Here is a 22,630-nt window from a genome sequence, read left to right as displayed (position 1 = left end):
AGCGTAAGTTGCAAGGCATACAGAACAACTCTATTACAAGCAGTACGCCCATTGTTCTTCTCGGATATTCACTCTGTTTACGCGTCAATATTACAGGCACCGACACAAGTTCATATGACCATGGAAGGTACTAATATAACCGGTGATTATTCTGAATAAACGCTCAGTCATTCCCGTATTTGGTAACAGAATTGTCCCTAGCATTGAAAGCGATGACTGTAGTGATTTGCACTCATATAGGCGCATCCTGTAATAGTATGACACATCAACCTCGTAATGACGTAGTGATTGTTTAACATTAACCCGTCATGCTGTGTTCTACGGCAGAGGCCAATTTAAGAATCGGTATGTTGTCATTCTATCGATATTCGGCCAGAAAAAACGTTTTTGCCCACCGATAAGTTCCGGTGGGCCACATACGACAGAATTGGGAAATGTTTGTTATCTGTTTTTAGAAGAAGTTTTGTTGATACAAATAAACATTTAATGTATAAATTCGAAACCATTATTTGATAAACTTAAAACATAGAACTTAAATCTTGTTGGGGATTATATAATTCTAATTCAAAAATATATAAAACGCGTTTGGCATCATTTTTCAAGGAAATTATATTTTTTTTGGTTCTCAAAACTTTTAAAAAAATACCACTGACTAGCGATTGTATTTGAAACGGTATACAGCTGAGCCGAAGCATTTATGCAGAACATAATTTGCATAATAATTAATAATATAATTTGCATAAATTATAACATAATTTGCTACGCCAAATAACAAAAATGTCAACAAACAAGCTGCCTTCTGATTGGTCTTGCCATCAGGTGATGAGCTTTGGTAGCCAATCAGAGACAGTCTATTATTCACTGACTCACTGCATTCATATGGTATATGCATATCGGCAATCACATTCACTGTAATTATTAATGAGTTGACCATTGTTTGTTGTATATGTTGTTGATGCTAAATTAGGCGACTGATAAAATACCACAATTAGACACAAATTTTGACTCGAAACAGCACTGAAAAAGCTGTAGTGGATTATATTGTTATATCACAATTATTTTTCAGAAATTTACGTTCATACTATTTGGGCAATTTGATTGTATTACACAAACCAGAAACGTTTTATGATCGCCTTTGGAATTTTACGAGTACTTACTCTGGGATGATATCTTTAAGGCTGTTTTACAGTGCGATATACGCTGAGATAAAAATACGTGGAAATAACATCAGAGGTAACTATAGAGAACCCACGCCATTCGCTGCTACTTTCAGTGCTATTGAATGACCTTTTCGCAGAAAGAAGGGGGGTCTTGTCTACGCCAAGTTATTTTGTCTGGAAACAGACTCTATTTGTCAAATATGACGCTATGTCACCGTGATCCCTGAAACTAAACGATAGCTTGTGTTCTTAATTACCACACAAAATCGAGGATGTTGTAAACACAGCCTTTACCAACATAATCAATTGCCTTGATGACACCATTTGTCTCAGCCCATTAACTGATTTATTACTGGTCTGAGCATATATAGTTTTCTCAGTCCTGTCACCCACGCAATCTCACGGAGTTGTGTTTATCTTTGACTGTGTTACTGTCAGTACAGTGTATATTCTGCGTCAACTCATGGAGTTATATTAATTCATACTACTCTTACTTGACGCAATACTCATGCCAGTCTGTAAATGATTTTGATGAACCTCCTTGAATAAATAAACAGGGTAGGAATGATCGGGAATATTTTTTACTAATTCTGATTTACGAGTCTATTTACTTTGACTAAAATAACATCACGTATAACGGTGGTAATATTTCAAATCATAATACGTCATTGTTCAATAAATAGCCTAAATATGCCAGAGTTAATTTATGTATCGTATAAGAAACTAGTAATTTGAATTATACCATTACTTTTATGAAATCCGTCAATAAACTGTCAAATCTTGAATTGAGATGTCATAAAGCTGTACACTTTCAGTATCTAATTTAAGTAGAGCACTTCAAACATACTGCATCAACATTCCAAATTTGTAATTATGGTACAGCGCCCTCTGTGACAGATTACTGGATCATATTTTGCACAATTTCAAGTGAAAATGTACAAGCACCGTAGCTGGTGCATGTGGTTTTATCCAGTTATTTGTGTCTTATGTCTCCATTCCCTTTAGTTACGTTAATAATAATAAATTATGTGTTAATTACGTTCGCAAACTATTGGTTGACAGAGGTAGTTGTGCAAAATTCATGTTAATATCTGTTTGACATTTGTTCACATATTTGTATTAATATTTCAGCTGCTGTTTGTATATCAGAATACTATATAGCCAAACATATTAAATGAACAGTTATTAGATATTTGAAATAATGTACACATAATCATATCATATTGTTTGTCACATCACATATGGAATGGAGTGGAGTAGTCACACAAAAACAAATCCATATATAAAACCATTCGTAGCTTTATACAATACACAGTAATGCAAATACAAATACAATACATGAATATTATTGGAATTATTTGACCTTTTCTACTGAATTAAATTTACAATAGAAAATAAAAGACAGATTATTAATGTAAACAACGTAAACAATAGTGTCACATGATTCTCTGGTGCAATTCCTGGAATCTACGTGACGTCATCCATATAGCTGACTTATCTGGATAGCACATACATTGATTTATTAACAGGGGCACATGCATGTCTAACTAATAACAATTAACAGCAGCGAAAAGCGTCATTTTTTCGGGTGCGAACGATCGGTTCTTGTCGGCCTGTCACTGCGCATGCGCATCCGCAGTGCGACTGCCTATACGACGCACGTAAAATACGTTGTGTGTTTGCATAATATTTAGAAAGTGTGGTGAGGCATATAACATGTATTTCTGAATGTCGTTCAAGTTTGTTGTTTTGTTTCACTTCATAATTCTACTATCTTTTGTATACTTAAGTAAATTTGTAAACACAACTTTCGTAGATTGGGGTTATTTTGAGTAGGTTTTACCTATTGCCTACTTATCCTTCATTACAAAACAAATGAATTGTTACTAAATACATATTGTAACGTCAATACTATCATTTATATCTCGCTAAATATGTGCGACAATTTGTTTTCTGTACCTGAATGTTTTTTTATATTCAATAATAGAAATTATGATATTACGCAACCAATATTTACGTATTGATAATTTGCATAATGATTGATTAACTAAATATTATCATATATTTTCAAATTGAACAGCTTTTTAAAATCCTAATTGAACATAATGTGTGTGTATATTAATAAGCTTAGATTTCATTTAAAAACATGTATACTATGGTTAAATGACTTTCACTTGTAAATATTGCACTATTTTGTGAGTTCAAATAGCTGGTCTTGATTTGCGCTCTTTTGTGAGAAAGTAACATGAACTATCTGTTATTTTTTCGCTTAAATTGTCTGTTTCTCACGACAAATATTTGCATCGGCTTTTTAACTGCCACACTGGATATCTAAATGTATCTAACCTGACTTCAATGATCGACTTTCAATGTATTGTGTAGGATGATGTATCATGTAGTATGGTGTACTACTCACAATGCGAAAGCAACATTAATAGGAGTTCTGTGTAACAGTGTAAATAGTGTAAACTAGGTGGGGTGATGACGGGAAACATAACTCTACACCTGAGTGAAATACCAGACCGCCTCTCATTGAATTCTAGTTCTTCAATCGATATATGGCGCCCTTCAGTACACAGTGTAATGATAAACCGTATCTTGGGTATATATAAATGAAACATCAGTTGAATGAACTTATAATATGATAATTTCAAATAAATAAATATTTCAAATATTTACACGTTAGAGTCAAACGTGTTATTTATGTAGACGTTTCATGTATGATTGATTGAAAGATTGATTTTATATAACATGTAACGTCTATCCGTGTTACGATATGATATATGTTGATTACTCAATAGGTAAACGTTACTCTGCTATGTCCTTTCAGTACACCGTATATATTGTCTTCTTGTTGTGGTGTTCAGATTACGTGGCCGATATATTTGGTGCACTCAATAAAATGGCACAGGTGCCGGATGCAGCTATGATGAAAAACATAATCAGACAGACCCTGTCTGTTACCATGGCAACGAATTTCCATTCTTCTCTCACCTGAAAAAGATGAATCTGTCAATTGGCAGCAAATGTTGAATAATTCAATTTTCAAAAAAAAAATCGTCACCAACAACTATATCACATGACAACAATCTGCCCACGTACCTCAAAATCCCAATCATCAAATTTCAATCTTCGTGTAACAAACTCCAGTTCTTGTGATATTTTGTTTTGAAGAAGGTGTGAATTAATGAACGCTTCGTGGTTGCTCAGATTGGTTCGGAATTCATCGGAATAATCTCCCGGGTCCAGCGGAATGGTGGCATTGGTCTGACAAGACTTGTCTAAATGCACACTAGTGGAGCGAACAGTCGGACAGACTTTCCTTCTACTGTTCGCGATCACCTTCCCAGAAAGTGTCCTTAAATTCCGATTGTCATTCTTAAAGTGTAATGTATCTTTTTCGTCTAAATATCCCATATTATCACTGCCTGTCAAGCTACTTAAGCGAAGATTTGAATGTCGCACATTTGGCGCAACGGTAAGTGCGTCGTCTTCTCCGCTCATTACGTAATCATTTCGTAGTTTGTTGGCATCGAACGGGTATGGCATTAAGCACACATAGGTGGGTAGTTTATACAAAAAGAACCGTCGCACCCATTGTGGCATCCGGCACGTTCTCATGCTCCGATGATGCAAGTTTAATACAATGACAGAAAACATGATAGATAGCATTACTAGTCCCATATTGAAAAGTAAATATTTCCCAATAAGTGGTGTTGTATCAGAAGTCGGTGGCATTATGTCAAATATGAGCAAATTAAAAACGGATAATGCCAACAGAACCGATATACTGAGTGTCATCTTTTCCCCGCAGTCCGACGGCAAGTAGAACACTACAAGCGTTAACATTGACATCACTAAACACGGTACAAGGATGTTCAGTACGTAGAACAGCGGACGCCGACGTAAAACTAAGGTATATAGCACGACGCTATAGGCGTCCTCGGGGCAACACTCGTTCTGTTCGTATATTTCCAACACAGAAGAATTCGCCAGCTCCCATTCCACGTTTTTAACGTAGTTTTCAATGACTACGAAATCTTCCACTGGCGTCAGTCGTAATTCCACTGCCGTGAATTCCCACGGGCCGAATGACATATGACATTCTTGAATATCGAACGGGAAATATTGCACATCGATCGCACAGGGGCTTTTTAGGACCCCTGGCGGCGTTACCCAGACTGTGCCGTCAGAATATACGGTGGTATATTTCCAACGCGGTAGTTCGTAATTACCATCAGCACTGGAAGAGAAAAAAAAATACGAAAGACGATGAGATGGATAAACGTTACACACCACAGTGTACGTACCTGTTATTCAGAACTATGTAATAAGTGTACGTACCTGTTATTCAGAACTATGTAATAAGTGTACGTACCTGTTATTCAGAACTATGTAATAAGTGTACGTACCTGTTATTCAGAACTATGTAATAAGTGTACGTACCTGTTATTCAGAACTATCTAATAAGTGTACGTACCTGTTATTCAGAACTATGTAATAAGTGTACGTACCTGTTATTCGGAACTATATATGTAATAAGTGTACGTACCTGTTATTCCGAATTATGTAATAAGTGTACGTACCTGTTATTCGGAACTATGTAATAAGTGTACGTACCTGTTATTCCGAACTATGTAATAAGTGTACGTACCTGTCATTCCGAATTATGTAATAAGTGTACGTACCTGTTATTCCGAACTATGTAATAAGTGTACGTACTTGTTATTTCGAATTATGTAATAAGTGTACGTACCTGTTATCAAGAAATACGTAATAAGTGTACGTACCTGTTATCCAAAACTATGTAATAAGTGTACGTACCTGTTATCCAAAACGATGTCGGGATACCATACCCAGTCAAAAGGTATGATAACATTGTCCATTCCCCCATAGTTTGAAGAATTCCATGACAATCGGTAATCGATCCAATACTTGCAAATTAAAGAATGATTATAATATGTAGTATATGTCAGTATTATGTTCACATATTGATCATGGTGGTTATGTTATGGTGATTATGTCTGACCGCGCAATAAGCACTCAACAAATTGTGAGATGACAAGTTGCTGGAGAATACAAAGTAATTCTAAAAAAAAGCGTGCATCCATGGTAACCAGGGTGGTTGTGATATCATCACAAAAGTGATGGTGGTTGAGTGGTTGATCAAACAAGAGTCGACAGCTGAGAAGAGATCAACGTCGGCCAATCAGATCACGTTGTATTCCAGTGACCCAATCAGAAATGGGTCCCACAATAGATTTACATTATTTGCGTTCTTCAAGTTTACGTTATCGAAATAGAGAAGACGAAAAGAGAGACTAACCTGGTTCATCCACACGCCAGTGGTGATGATTTGATTCTTTTCGTCCTAGTATGAATTTAAAAAAAAGAATTTAGTCAAACACGTGATCGGGCGCTCACAACTCGTAGTGTAGAGTGTGGCACCACATTGCCATATATGATCACAAGGCAGTCACGTGATTGGACTTTCGCAATTCATACTGTACAGACTGCGCCGCAATATGTGCAAAACTCACCACATCTAACAACTGTGTAATTGAGAGGCCGATGCTTAGTACCACTGTATCCGAAATATTCCTTACTGGTCGCACATGTTTATTATAATTTCGGAAAAGATCTTCTTGTAGACGTTTTTCCTCTTCAGCTCCATCGGTAGCTGTGAATGGAAATACTCGGAAATTGATCACCATACTGGTATTGTATTTGAAATCGTGAGATGGGGTGGATATATACACCATGTGTGACGTATATTAACAACTTTCATGTTCATGTTTGACAGTTTATGTCGGAAATACTCATTCTATTGCATTGTGTATATAGTACGGAATTTGTGTTATCCACTCTATGAATCAACCATTATAATATCGTACTCGTTGCTGTGGATTTATTTCTGTAGTTTGCAAACAACGGCTTCTAAACATTGAAAATAAAATAGCCCATACACATTTAATAAAAATCATTGAAGGAAAAAAATCTAAACAAAAAAATATAGTTTTGACTGTATTGTCTAGCGCTTCTGCTGATCCATTATTAGGGAAAAAGTGTTCTGTTTTTTTAATTAATAATTTGACATTCGATATTGATGTGAGTGCATTCAATAAATACCATTCAAATTACTAATATACAATGTGCTAATGAAATCACATATCACAATTACTCGAAAGCTACTGCCAACTACGGAAAATTAATTAATAATATCAAGACCGTCGAGTTATTAGCATTTTTGTATTGATCGTTGACAGTAAAAAGAAATGTTAAACTATCACTCAATAAATTATCTGAACGCAATAGTCACACTGTAAAATAACTATAATGCACCGCGTATAATAACAACACAGTGTTATGGAAAATAACTTTTAAATTAAGTGATTAACATAGATACATAGATACTATACATGAAACATGAAACATGAAACCCGTCCACGTGATCCGTGCCACACAGCGTGGCCAGAATGCGGCAAAGTCCTTCAGATCTGGCTGTAGTAGGATGGTGAAAGTAATGGTACAGCATTATAACAGTGAATAAGTACTGAGAAATAATTTTAAACTCATAGTTGATGTCGACATAGGAAGTAAAGTAAGCAAATGACACCGAATAAACGGCAAGGTAAAGACTACGTCTAATTATAGTGAGGGTTTCATGTTCTCTGCACGTAATAAGCTCGGTTATTAAGCATCTTTTTTGGGGATGCCCGGTGGCCGAGGGGAAGACGTGTAGTGGCGTGAAGCTAGGCGATTAGGTGCCGTACGCGAGCGCCGGTTCGAGTCACGCACGCAGTACGTATTTACTATAAATAGACGTAGTCTTTACCTTGCCGTTTATTCGGTGTTATTTGCTTACCACACTAATTACTCCGGTATAAAAGGAATCATATATTACAATACATTTCTACCGGAAACATCACGTGACAGTAACACTAATATTAGTACATGTATCAATCAGTCATATTGGAACGACTTCAAAACCACTTGATACAACTTGTACTAGGGTGTGTATTTTGTGTATAGTTGTATAGCAGCAATTGGACAAACGCAAAATTTTTTGCAGGTGGAATGATTGTGTAGACACGTGTACTTTCTCGTTCAACTTTCGTAAACTTCAATATGCAATCGGAAAAGTCTATATATATATATATATATATATATATATATATATATATATATATATATATATATATATATATATATATATATATATATCCATGGTTGGACTATGACGCTTGCACACAAATGGCATAATAACTGTATAAAAGGCCTTCTCTCACTCGCGAATTTAGGGGGAGGTGCGCCAGGGAGGGCGCTCAACACGCAAAAAAAATTGACAAATCAATTGACAAACCCAGCCCGACAGAGGTCTCTTTCGGCCACGTCAATAGGGGCGCCCGTTACCGAATTTCTGGACCCGCCAGTGTTCTCTGGTTGGTTGACCACTCTGGTTATTTGAGATCTCATGAACGAGATCTTCTATGGAGGCCGGGTTGTTCAGATCTTTGGACGTTCGCAGTCAGAAAATTATAAAATCTAATTTTAATTGGATTGTATCCTACGTCACTATGGTGACGACAAATTATTAACAATAGAGACATATTGAAAATAATTTCTCATACAGCTTCTGTCAATAATAATTTGACACTCTTTTGTTAGTATTGAAATTAATTAAATCACGGTCACTCACAAATTCAATGTAATACCAGCAATTATATAGCGTTCAAGTTAAACTGGCAGCAAGTAAAATGGTCAGGTTAGGGATGTCAGTCAATACTAGAAACTGTCGCCTGGCCATACACTTCTCTTATTCATGACGAAACTAAAATTAAATCTTGTAATTAAGCTTAATTCTTGAAAAGGGTTGGTTTATGGGTTTCAATGCAATTCTGACTTATGTCGCAGTTTGTAATACGATTATCTGCAATTAGAACCACTATCTGGAATCACGGTTCCTCTGCTCATACAAAGATGGATTGTACCTTACAGCACGTGAAGATCTCTAAACCACTCTCAATAATATCTAAGATTGCGTGACAGAGGTGAAAACGAGAGAGTTTTAACCGTAGCAAAATCAAATAAATAGCTTGTATATCTTTGAAAGAATGCCATTGTTCATGTATGCGGCAATACAAAGGACGCTAATTTACGGTGATGTACAGGGGGTACCGGCGTAGTTAAATCAGAAACGGACCCCGAAATACATTTTTAAAAGAAGATATCTAGCACCCGCAGTTGATATTGTATGTATTACCTGGACCAAAAGGGGTGTACGTATTTTAGAAATGTCATAAAAGTGACCGTACATAGTTTCGTACAGTCTGATAATAGATCAGTAATGGAAAATATGTACAGTAAGCACATCCGTCCAAACACGTTCAACGGTTTGCAGTGTTATGGAAGATTAAAAACCGATGCAATTTACATTTAGAACTTACATAATGAGATGCCGTGATATACAATACTATTTCATGATATTTTCTGTGATTGTAAAATACACTGCTATGTCAGGGAGGACAAGTATAACAAATCCACATTCTCCGAATGCACAACTTCTCAAACTAAAAACTGTTTAATATTTTTCTAAATGCTCTACTAAAATATGGACATATTATGTCCAGAAGCTTTGTTTTCCTGTATACGTTGCCATGACATTTTGTAATATTGCCATAATTAATTACCAGTCTCACAATTAGTTACTAAATTGAGATATCAATAATATAACTTTCAATAAATTAATTGTATTATACCTCTCGATGAGTGACGGAAAAAAATAATATTGATGTGACCAACATTTTTTTTTCATTCCCGCAAATATTTGATTAAAGTCATAGAATTTCTGAATATTCACAAATATGTTTGGTTACAAATATTCTGATATGCAAACAGCAGCTGAAATACACAATACAAAGTGGTAATAAGTTCACATATGGTGAGAAGCCAAATTAAATCGTGTGTGCACAATGAAATGATATCGCTCAAAGGCAACGTACACATCCCAGAATAACATTCCAACACCGTCGTACTAGACCTTTATACATTCATTATAAATAAATAAATAAATAAATAAATAAATAAATAAATAAATAAATAAATAAATAAATAAATAAATAAATAAATAAATAAATAAATAAATAAATAAATAAATAAATAAATAAATAAACGTTTTTACGTAGCTGTTAATCGCTATTCATTCAACTAATTTGAATATTAAATACAAATAACCAATATTGAGTGTTCGTTAACTGAAATCGCACGACATGAAATATAATACACGTCAATTTAGAAAATCAATCATTTGTCTTTGGATTTAGTGATTTTCTATATTAAGTTAAGTAGCCATATTTATTTTATCACTAGTGCCATACCAAACCGAATTTTCAATACAAAATATAATATGCAAAAAAAATATATCATTCATCGTAAATGGAATTATTTTTGCCGCTCTCCCCCTCCGTACGCTTTGTACAGTAATAGCGAACTGTTATCGCTATTGTGTTGTATAGGTATTAAACAACGGTGGTAGTTGCGTCGCGTCCTGTTTGATATGGGACTCATAGCGACGTATACAACGAGTGAAAAAGACATGATTTGTTTACGTGAAACTCAAACACGCGCTGCGCGACGACCACCGCCCTATAAGAATAAATCTTTACCACTTTAAAATAAAGGTATGTTAGATAAAACATTGAACCAAACTGATTTATGATGTTTCAGATACTTTATTGTTTTAATTTTGAAAGTGATAATCTACGTCAAGTGTATAACAACACTAACACCGAATTATATTTATGTTGAAACGAGTCCGTATCGTGTGTGGTTAGGATAATTCAATAAACGTCCTTCATTCTTGGATGTTTGAATCTGACAAAACAACCGTAAGTTGTAGGTGTAATTCAATACTGCTAAAGTGCATACGATCGAACTTGACAATAAAAAGCAGTAGGGTGCATTACCATCCATATGTTCCGTTAATTCAATAATCTAGCCGGCAATTATAATTGGTATCCTTCCATATAAAATGAAAGTAGTAATTATTTAATAATATGCAAATCACTGAAAATATATATTTGGTTAGTGAGTTCAAATTACATCCTTATTTTGGGGAATGAAATATTCAATATATGGGTATACACAATGATTATTTTCCTACTACGATGTAACATAGATAGAAGCTGCTAAGAATGATAATATACAATCCATACATAGTAGTAATCATTAAGACGTTTCGATGGCTTATAACAACGGCTGAATAGTTACTTAAGATAACTGTTATCGAATACCGCCTTCTATATACAATGTTACATATTTAGTACATTTTTTTTTAAATTCGTTCTTATCGTGATAGTAACTAATTTGTCCAGGAGCGACAGTTCTGATTTATGAATTAACTTGAAAGAGAAAGCGTTAAATAAGCGTCGAGTTTATATCACAACTCTGTTTTTGTTTGAGAACGTACACCTAGTATGGCAATTTAAATAATCTGAGTATTTTTAACTAATTTTTACCTCAAAATGAAATGAAATTCACTATTATCGCTACTGTGATCGTGAGTCGTGTGATGGGCTCAGCCTCGGGCTTATCAAAAGTCAAAATTTGAGATAACACCAGTCTCCCATATTATAACATTGTCCACATTATATATATATTCCACCATGGTAGTAACTGTCTAATGGGATATGGTAACTCAATAGGATTTATCCATCAGTACATTCACTTGATTTCAAAAACCGATGACTTGAAAAATACGAATTTAAATTAAAAATTAAAGTTACTGTTATGGGTTTATTACGTAATACTACCATGACACACATCGTGTATTGTCGTTTTAACGTATATACTTAAATATACAAACGAATGATTGCCATAATAAGGATTACGTGCAATTACTGGTAACGCAACGTACAATTGAGTTATACGCACATAGCAGCCCGCCCGATGATCGTAGTAAACACAGAATACAAACGTTAGAATGGCATTGTACTCACCCGAAATGCAGAAATAAACAAGCCCGTAAAGCAGTATAGTATTCGTTTTTCGAAATAACATCATTATTTTGGTGTGTTTTTTCTAGTTCGTCTTATCTTTGGATATGTTATCTTAGTAGTCGTGCCCCTCGGCGAACCATGAGCATAACAGTATTATTGGCAACTATCAATATTGGCCAATGTACGTGTTCATATATCGAGAGTTATTTGCCATATATGGAAGTGAAACCACCTTATTTGGGAGGTAATACTAATGTATTCAGCCTTGGACTATGTATTCAGTTGTTCATTTTATTTTTTATTTCAGATTTTATTTAATATTATTTTCACATTACACATATCGTCAATTGCCGTGGAATTGCGGTTTCAAAATACAACTTGTAGTAATTTTGTAAAAACGTTCATTGTCCCTCCTATTTCGTGGTAAAGCCGCGTCTGCGAGGCAGGCAAACTTATCGGGGGATTTACTATTCGCGCTATTTTCGCATATCTCGCCCCTACCTTAATCCTGTTGACGCGTTGTATGGGTGCCTTGCCACAAGAAAATTAAATTTTAGATTTTACAAGTTTATTCTGACGTTCCTAGTATATAAATTGTTTGTCTCTTACAGAATAAAGTATTATGTGGTTATTTTCCAAATCGTCTGGTTTTTTGACCACTGTAGTGTGTGGTCGTATTCAGGACCCAGATCAAGTTGATTACAAAAGGCTATAACGAGAATTTGCATTTGCTAGTTTTACACGACACAATGTTATCGGAATCCAACTATTGTTTCTCCCATCGATTATTTAGAATACTGGTATCTCTTGCGCGTTTCTACGCTTGTGGGGAAACGTGGTCTGAGGCTCGGTAGTTTCCCGGCTCAGTCATAGCGGTGTTCAAACTCGGTTTTATTGGAGCCTAATTCAAGCTGAACTCGTATACGCGGTCATTTTTGCTAGTTTGATCTGGCTCAAGCAGTAACGAGGTAATTGTTTTATGTCACTTTAGAATTCGCTGTAGACTGGTTGACTTTAGCGTCGATGGAAGCACGTATGGATCGGTGTATAAATGAGTGCCATTGTGATGTCGTTGAGGGCGCCAAATCTCTAACGTACGCTTAAGAAAGAAAAAAAAAACAGCCTCTCAGAAACTGTGTTGCAGTAAAGGGAATTTATAATTATCATGGCAACGCATAAACAATGCGGATTTTATTCTGTTCGTCATATTATAGTCAATATTGACACAACAATTACGATTATGAACAAAACAAAAGTGGTCAATTAGATGAAATCTAATCTGTTTGAACCCGTCCTATAAGGTATTTACTGCCATTAGAACAGATTACAAGAATGTAATGGCTAATGCTGTACAAATTCATCATATTACGCCGTTGTGCGGAAACGGAAACGGAAATAAGAATTGGGTCAAGCATTCATCAAAATGTTAGTTATGTCTTCCATCGTGTGAATTATTGGGAAATTTAATTTCTTTAATTTTTATGAAAAAGTACTTGTTTTTTCTCTCCACTTTTAATACAGGTTTTTAAAATGGAACTATAGATATTGGCGAATATAGATTCAATTTAATAGTTACCTAACAATTTAAAAAACGGAAGATTTGATAAATGAACTTAAAGGTCAAATGCCTACGAACGACCATAATTCCTCACTACACAAGTATATTTTTATTTATTTTTAAAATGTTAATTTGATTAACAGCGAAATTGCCACGAAGTGATCAAATTACTTTGGCATGGTGACGTCATCGTCATATTTGTTTAATCACACAAGTCATTTCTCATTATAGGGTTAAATTGTTTAAACATTTTTTTTCAATGTTCTGATATTGTTTGCAATCAAAACGCGAATTATTTTACCAATGTTCCCTGTAACAAAGAATGTCGTTATCACAAACCTGGGTCGATAACATAAGTGCAAACGATGATATATTACAGAATACTTCGTGATGACAACAAGTATTACAAAATTAATAGTCATGTTGGAGTTTTAATGGCAGAATGGCTTTTCATTTGTATTTTTCAAAGCAGCTGTATTAATTAACTGAACATTCATAGTTTTGACAAATTTCTTTAAAAAATAGATTAACAGGCATCATTAAAGTCCATATACTTGATGAAATCTAAAATTAACAGAGGTTCAGCTTCTCTGGTTGCTTAGTTACAATTCGCGCGGTAATGTCGATCTTATAAGAAACACCATCGGCCACCAGGAATATGCAGTTTTAGGTAAATATTTTACTATACCAGTCTTGTCTCGAGCATGGGCACTTGGTATTACATGCTTCTATGTGGCCATTTAACATTTACGGAAACGTTTGTAAGAAATTCTTTTCATTTTTACACACACACGAAACGTGACAAAATATCATTTGTATCCGCGTCATTTTTATCTCTGACGGAGGAATATTATAATGAATATTATATTCACAACTCCTCTCGAAGTACCTGGAATGGTTATAACATCGGGAGAAATAGTGATATAAAAATGACTCGATGATAATCATGACAGTTTCCAACATGTCTCGTCACAGTATTTTATTTATATTAATTGCGTGCAACCTATATCGATATGTTAAGCAAATAAACATCTTCTGTAGAACGCATCGACAGAAAGTGAAGAACATGAATACCAATATTCTGTAGTTCCTACTACATCGAATCACGATTAATTGAAAATGCATTTTTGTTAAATGTTAAAAATTGTAAACTTGATACGCGCTGACTGTTCTCATACTACGAAATATTCTTACTCTGAAATGTTACATTTGTGAAATTTAAAGAGCTCGAGATTGGATATCAGATATGTTGACAAAAAAGTTGCTTTTCTCAGAGTGGTGCGCCCTCTTTGGCGAGAATGTGCCCGCTGACCTTTCACCTCTCAACAAGTTTGAAAATGGCGGAAGTTTAGTTTCAGTATTTTGATACATACGATATTCGAGGCTTTTCACTTATTAGCGACGATTGAAAGATACTCATCTCTTCTCACAGTCACTCTGGCAAAAGGGTATGTATTTGCCATTCAATATTATAAATGTGTGTCTGAACACCCATTCAGTGTGAATAGAAGTTTGGCTTCGATTAGTACACGCGCACTTTTGTTATCAAAATTCTGTGTTGTCCAACCCACTCGCGGCACTGGACCTTGTGACGATGCGTTGGGTTGAAGATGTGGTCGTTCCACAACGAGCGAAATCGATGTGACCAACGACTTGCTGAAAAACTATCTTTTCTAGACTTTTGAGTCCCCAAAATCAACTCTTTTACGCCAGAACATGGACGCAATGACCCGAGGCAGAGGTAGCTCTCCCAGTGCCCCTTTCGCCAAAGTAAACTCAACTCAGTGGTTAAGCAGAGAATGTTTAAACTGAGATATTAGCTTTAAAATGTTGTATATAGAATGGACAGAGAACGAATGAGATCATTAATTCTCAATCGGCGTACAATCAGCATCTGATGCGAGCTACAGAAAACCTGCATATTTCACTGTCACGAGATCGAAAACCTGTCTATTTTTACAACTATAAATATCAGGCAGTGTAAATCAAATTTATAATGATTACATAAGCGTATGTCAAGAGAAAAGTAAAAGTTCCTTGTGAATACCTTCTGAATAAACTCTTGCCAGTCAATGTTACATAACAGTGATGGAATACATGTGCATTTACTTATTAGTTTGACACAGTGATAGTCAGTCATCATCCTGAATTAATTGATTAGCCACATCTTCATAATTCTGCCCATTATTTTTCTAACTTGGTAATTGGCTATGTTTCATGAGAAAGAAAAAGAAAAATGAGTCCATTATAATATTATTTCAGCTATGCAATAATGTAGTGCACCAGTTGTATCTACCGTAGATAATAATAATTTTTACCAAACCAAAGTAAGGAGAACTGTTCAGTTGCAGTTTACGACCTCATTCATTTTCTTTTGAAAAACTGGTAGTATAGTGTTTTTTACATTGAACTAATGATCGATAGTCTCAAGTTCAAATCTTACCAAAAAAGTTGACCGACCACCTTAGGTAAGTGTGCCACAGACTCAATGGGAAGGCTAAATCCTTTAACTAATGTGACTTTGGGGGGGAACCTTGATTAAAGGTCCGCAGGTGCTTGTTTTTTATCAGTCCTGGTTGATGCCTGGATAACGCATTAAATTGCCATTTGATAGAGAGATGACCACACAGTCGTGTCCAAGACATGAATATGGTTTCAGTTACAAAATGCACTGTATGTCAGCACTTGAACTTGCAATTTAGACATAAAAAACTTACAGTGACATTCAATTTAAAGAAGACACCAATACGACTAAATGTTGAAGGCCATTTTCAAGACCATTTAATCTGGTAGTGTTATTTGCAGGATAAATGAAAACTAAAAATACTAATACAACACACAGGGCAATGCGATTGACACCATATTGAACTGAAAGCTTGACCTGTGTTACTTGACTGGTTGCTAAGGTGCTGAATCATGGTCATGCATGATCTTGTCATTTTATATGCATTTTATCTGCCATATTCTGCCGCTCAGAGTTATTTAACCTAATCAAATAGACAATGTTGCAATACAGGTGGAGCTGAACTGAAATTTAGTACATCAACAAAATTGTCAACAAACAAGCTGCTCTCTAATTGGATTGGTGTTGGGCAAGTCATAAAGTAAATAAATCCATTATTAAGACTTTAAATCAGTATTGGGAAGAAATTAAACTTGAAAGTGGTTTTCTTGTTTTGGGGAAGATGGAAAACAGTCGGTTGGTATGGGGCTGCATTCTGGATTCGAACAAACGAACTTGACCCCCATCCGTGTCTCAACTAGTCGCCTATTTGTAGCTTACCACTCCCAAATCAAACACACAAGCTCTCTTTGACAGTTTACAATGTCACAAATCTCAAGGATACTTGACACTACCAGTTTCAATTTCCTTGCTCGAATCAGGAGAATGCGACAACAAACTTGGTTGAAAGAAATTCTTAGCCGTGGCTGACTCGGCTTTGTATCGATATTATATTTTTATTAGACGCATAAAATCCTTAGGAAAGGATAAAAAGGGTCTTACAGAAAGAAATTAAAAAAAAAAAAAAAAACTACAATCTAAAAAATAAAACAAAAAAATAAAAACTTTTCTAAAAAAAAAAAAAAAAAACAAGTCAAAAACAAAAAAATACAATTTGCAGCCAATGGTGAATACAGAATATAGACTGAACACAAAATGTGGCCTAATACACTGATAGTTGTTGCTGTTTTGTTCCATAGCTGTTTTTTAAGAAGACAGCTAAGGCTGGTGCTAGAGTATGGTTTGCCATAATCAAAATGAATTTATTCTGACTATTTTCTTTATCAAAATTTGGAATTTTATTTTGTGCAGTCAGGAATAATTTGTCCCTATGGTGACTGTAAGCTGGACATTTCATTACAAAATGTTGCTCAACCTCAACTATATTTTGGCTGCACATATCGCATGTTCTTTTATCCAGCCGCACATTATTATGTCTGCCTTTCTCAATTTTAAGGTCATGGTTGCTTGTCCTGAATTTTGCAATTAACCTTCTAAGACCATGGTTCTGCATATTAATTAGGTAATTTTCAATTTTTAAATCTTGTTTGAAAAGTCTGTATGTTCTTAGTTTGTTTTTAGCCAAGGTTAGTTTTCTATTATCATTATGCATGTCTAAGATCCATTGGTTCTCAAATGATTTGTTTATTTTTTTATGAATAAAGTCTAAATTTTTCTTAATTATTTTTTCACTTGAGTTTACAATGGTGACAACATCTAAATCTTGCATGAGGGTTTCTACACTTCTAAACCATTTACTTTTTACATTCTTGTTTACTAAGTAGGCTTCTCTTAGTAATGTGTTATCAGAGTTTGTTACCCGGTTGAAATATTTAAGTTGTTGTTTCTTGATAAAACAGTCAATGGGGTACCTTCCTAGCTCACCATAAACAGCCATTTTTGGTGTGAATTTTGAGAGACCAAGAATGAACCGACAAAATGAAAGATGGACATCCTCAATTGCAGACTTAGTTGTGCTTTCATCACCCCAAACATCACTACCATATACAATAATTGGTCTTATCAGTTTGTCAAATAAAGATAGTTGGAGGGGTATGTTTAGTGAGTTGTCATAACCGAGTTTGCATTTCAAAGCAAAGAGAGCTTTCATCCCTTTATTTTTTAAATTATTGATACCCTCTTTATGTTTGCCATTAGCACTTATAGTTATACCCAGTGATCTTCCAGGTACAGATCTAGGACCTAGCTGTCACATTAAAAATATGTTCTGCAATGCCTTTTGAGTGTCAGCCCCAGAAGGAAGGAAGTTGTAGTAATAACATATTATATAACATTAATAATTCCTGCCATATATCCTCTCCTACAGTGATCAAAATGAATCCTGGGTATGGGTCACCTGATGACAGTACAGCTGTTGTACGGATGATGGGAGAATTTCAAGAATATGTCAACAAAGACATTGGTGAGTAGAATCTACATTGTCTAGGATAGAAGAATAAAATTAATCAGTTATAAATATAATCAGTTTAATTTTATGCAATCTTGCTTTAAAGTATCTTAATACAAAACAGAATAAATGCATTTATATTCTAAGTTTTGTTGGATAGTTACAGTCACAATTCTCGATATGGTGAGAATGCAGACTTAGTTCTTGAAATATTGCCTGCTTTTATAACCAGCTGTTCATGAGTCTGTTTTCCTAAATTTTTCACAAACTGATTAGACACCGTTGTCCCTCAGATAGATCATACAATGTTATGGACACCAGTATTTAATAAATTATATTTTGTCCTGTTTCACTGTTTACAGATGAAAAATATGTTTTCCATATTTCTGAGTTTAGGAACATTTGGTTTACTTTCAAATGTAACCTAGATGTCTACAATAAAGTATCAACATGTATTGACAAACTAAAGCTTATATTGTAAAAGATCTATGCTGGCTGGAAGTGTATCAACATTGATCTCACTATCCCTAAACGCCAACCCCTTTATTTGTCATTAGCACACACTTAGTAAGTAACATAGAAACCAGGGAACTCAACACTCATCTGTAGTAGTTTAGTTAGATTTTGGAAGCCATGCCAGACAATGCGAAGATACATAAATAAATGTCACATTTATTTGTTTATTTATATCACCCGTATCTTTGAACTCATACTGGTTAAATGTGAATTTCTAAGCGATCCATTTGTGCTACTGAATTTGAAAAATGGTAGCCCCAGAACGAGAATTGGTCGTGGTACGCCCTGGACTACTGCTACTTTGAAACTCTGACCTAGAATTTTCTGTCCTTGCAGACTTTTTATGTATTAGAATCTATGCACTGTCATTTAATCTACATGCAGCGTAAAAAGAACATTTTTCTACCTTTTAAATATTGTTTGTAGAAAAGCGAAGAATGGAGCAGAAGATGGTCCGTGAGAAAGAAACTGAAGTATTGGTTGCACGATCCAAGATGGCGTCTTTGCAAGGCAGATTGCAAGAGATGGAGACTGTGAACCTGAAAGACAAGGCTGAATTTGAAAGAGAATTACAAAATTTTAAACTAGAAAGACAGGTATAGGACTAATCATCTAGATTTGAAATTAGTTGTGGACTTGGACCAGTTTATCAATGTAGACTGTCAAATCAAAAAGAACCACAAAGATGAATACACCATTTGTGCAGATTCTATTTCAAAAATAATTCTTTGCACATGATGAATTTTTAAATTTTTTTGTAATTCTTAGCACGTATCTGTTAACATAGAATTAATTCCAGTTGTAATATTTGAGATGTAAATCATGCAACAGATTTGAAAGATAAAAGGCTGGATTCCATTTTACATTTATTCTGAAAACATTGAGAGTATTTATACTGCACACATCGCTGCATTTTTGGAAAACATTTTGCAGCATAAATATACTTTCGGGTAAAAGCCTACTCATAAATAAAAATATCCAGAATTTTTTCATTTTCCAATAAATTGTATTTCCGGGCAATATAATAATACCGTATTGAGTTAAAAAAAGTTGGGGGTCACCAGCTTAATTTTCGAGAAAATTATGGCTCAATTTTAGTGGATAGTGGCCATTTTGACAGTATTATAGTGCTTTTACCATAGTTTCCTATGGCACAGAAAAATTATATAGTGTTAATGATGGGGTACTTTATGTTTTCTTCAATTATTTAAATAAATTTGGGTTTTAAAAAGTGCTAAAAAATATTTTTCCTAACATTGTGCTCTATGGACTTGACTAAAAATAGCGCAAATATTAGGACAAGTTTCTCAAAATATGTCACTGTAATACACAAAATAACGCTATTTTATGATGCCATGGGACAATAGCTTCATAATTTTACATAATGAACCAATGAACATTGTCATTATGAGTAGGCTTCTACCTTAAGTGTCAGTTATCATTTCTAAACCATGGAGGGCAGAATTTTAAATGTAAATAATAACTGTTGGTGCGCTATGAATGTGCCATCTTCATGACCGGAAAGTCTCATCTACTGTGGTGAATGTGGTAAGTTTATCAGTTATATGTGTGTCTACACTTACAGAAAGACAGGGATCATGTCAGAGCCATGAAACAAAAACTGGAATTCATGTCTAGGGAGGAGAGTAGAGCCAAGGCAGATGCAGAGGAATGCAAGAAATCCATTGAAAAGGAAAAACTACATCAAAGAGAGAAGATCCAAGAACTGAAGCAGGAGATTTTGAAATTGAATTCACAGTTACATGAGGTAATCAAGATGTATATGGAAGACATCTTGTTACAGTGGTTATCACTCTGGACTAGCAATCACACTGTTATCATTACTAGTCCTTTCTGTATCATGGCATGGTACTTTACTCCTACTGCCTCTCTCTAACCAGGGTTTAACCTTTTCACCACCAGTTCCCTCTTTTCATCACAAATTCACAAAATATTTCTGTTTATAGTCTGCACTATCCTTCAGAAGATTGGGACAAAAATAGTCAAATTTTTTGAGTAAAAACTTTAAATTGATTCAAATTGTGTCTGTTGGCTCCAAAATTAGGGTTCATTTCCAGAAATATTGAAGATTACAAGAAAAAAGTGCAGAAAAATGTCTGGTGGTGAAAAGGTTAAGTAGTAACCTGGTATTGAATTGTCGTCACTTAACCCATGTAACCTACGTATGGCATCTGGGACTATGCTCACTAGGTAGTTGATGGTTTGACAAAACATATTCATTTTAACCTATTTCTTGAACATACATTGACTGATTGGTACAAAGACAGTACATGATGTTCAGCTTAAAAATCCTTTGTCTTATTACTATCATATTTGTACATTTTGTGATGATAAATTTATTATTCAAATTTATATTGGAATCATTTTAGTTGTACCAAAAACAGAAATCAGTGAGTACACTAATTTGCATATTAATACTTGATAGAGTACACACACCCAATATAAGTTATGTGACATGCTAATTGATCATCACAAATTTTATATACATGTATGTTTGATTTCTTCTAGGCACAGAACACGGGCAGATCAGAATGCTCTGTACTGAGAAATGAACTTATTAAGTAAGTTTATGTCTACAACAAAATTCTTTATTATTCTATAAATTGATGATTCATACCATTGACTACAAAAGTCTATAACCAAAAAATTCAAAACACGCGAAGCACAATCATGTCCACACGTTGATTGACACACCCTTGATTTTTGACATCCCTTGTTCTACAATTAAGGGGTTAGCATACGTTTAATGTGTTTTTTTTCAATATTTTTTTTTATTTTATTTTAAATTAAATTATGGTTATGACAGTGTCTATGACTGTGCTTTTATTCTAAACAAAAACTCCATTTTATAAGGCATATTTCGACGTTTTTTTCTATTTCAAAACATTGCCACATCAACCAAGCACAACACTGGCATGAAAGTAATCCTAATTGACACTTGATGAAAGATCTGATTTGCATATCAATACTACAAAGTGTATGTAATTATGGTACTCATTTCGCCCAGCCTTCCGCTTTTACACCCACAGCTTATTGCTTGATTTCCGACTGCGCGGCCTTGTCCGACCGGAAACCGACAGCATTTTAATCACTCTTTTTTTCGCTCGCTCGCTCATTGAAAACATTGACTGCTCGCCAAAACACCGATCACACATGAGTAGTCGAAACGGTGGTTTTTCAAATCTAATAGTTGCATGACACTCAATCGTCAAAGCAACTTAACTGGGACCTCTTGTTACGTGTTTTCAGTGCTTGTTCTAAATGTAATATTTTATTTTAATGAGACAGTTACGTGAAAAGGGCATAAGTAACTTCTTTCGACAGAGCAGAGAAACGAGGAAAATGTTAATGATTAATTCCAAAAATAACGATACCAAAACCACTTCGGTCCACAGGCGGTTGGTCTGGTATAATTTGACATTCAATTTTCAAAATTAAGTCACGATCAGTGAATGAGCTCGATCTATA

General features: G+C 34.7%; 2 protein-coding genes across 2 annotated transcripts in view; one reads left to right on the top strand and one right to left on the bottom strand.

Moving 5' to 3' along the window:
* Positions 1-2,443: 2,443 nt before the first annotated feature.
* LOC100368647 (acetylcholine receptor subunit alpha-like) lies at positions 2,444-6,874 on the bottom strand. Its single transcript, XM_078013024.2, has 5 exons — positions 6,701-6,874; positions 6,487-6,531; positions 5,985-6,094; positions 4,263-5,403; positions 2,444-4,154 (listed from the first exon to the last, which is right to left on the bottom strand). Exons 1-5 carry the CDS (start codon positions 6,872-6,874, stop codon positions 4,029-4,031), a joined length of 1,596 nt encoding a protein of 531 aa, XP_077869150.1. The 3' UTR covers positions 2,444-4,028.
* An 8,142-nt stretch (positions 6,875-15,016) lies between these two features.
* The window catches only part of LOC102804500 (mitotic spindle assembly checkpoint protein MAD1-like), a 31,048-nt gene continuing 23,434 nt past the window's right edge, over positions 15,017-22,630 (top strand). The window contains exons 1-6 of the mRNA XM_085504204.1: positions 15,017-15,163; positions 17,675-17,740; positions 18,545-18,640; positions 19,568-19,737; positions 20,727-20,909; positions 21,671-21,723. Of these exons, the coding sequence (XP_085360330.1) occupies positions 18,553-18,640; positions 19,568-19,737; positions 20,727-20,909; positions 21,671-21,723 (494 nt within the window). The 5' untranslated portion in view covers positions 15,017-15,163; positions 17,675-17,740; positions 18,545-18,552. The remainder of the gene's footprint in view (positions 15,164-17,674; positions 17,741-18,544; positions 18,641-19,567; positions 19,738-20,726; positions 20,910-21,670; positions 21,724-22,630) is intronic.

Source organism: Saccoglossus kowalevskii, chromosome 10 (genome assembly GCF_978046115.1).
Source record: "Saccoglossus kowalevskii chromosome 10, keSacKowa6.1, whole genome shotgun sequence".
NCBI classification, from domain to species: Eukaryota; Metazoa; Hemichordata; class Enteropneusta; family Harrimaniidae; genus Saccoglossus; species Saccoglossus kowalevskii.
This window is presented reverse-complemented; position numbering and strand designations above follow the sequence as displayed.

Bases quoted from the DNA above. Each gene is read 5' to 3' on its own strand.
- LOC100368647 (XM_078013024.2), bottom strand. From the start codon at position 6,874: ATGGTGATCAATTTCCGAGTATTTCCATTCACAGCTACCGATGGAGCT. The intron at 6,095-6,486 runs GTTAGTCTCTCT...TTAATTTGCAAG, and splicing joins CTGGCGTGTGGATGAACCAG to TATTGGATCGATTACCGATT. The intron at 5,404-5,984 runs GTACGTACACTT...TTTCTCTTCCAG, and splicing joins GACATCGTTTTGGATAACAG to TGCTGATGGTAATTACGAAC.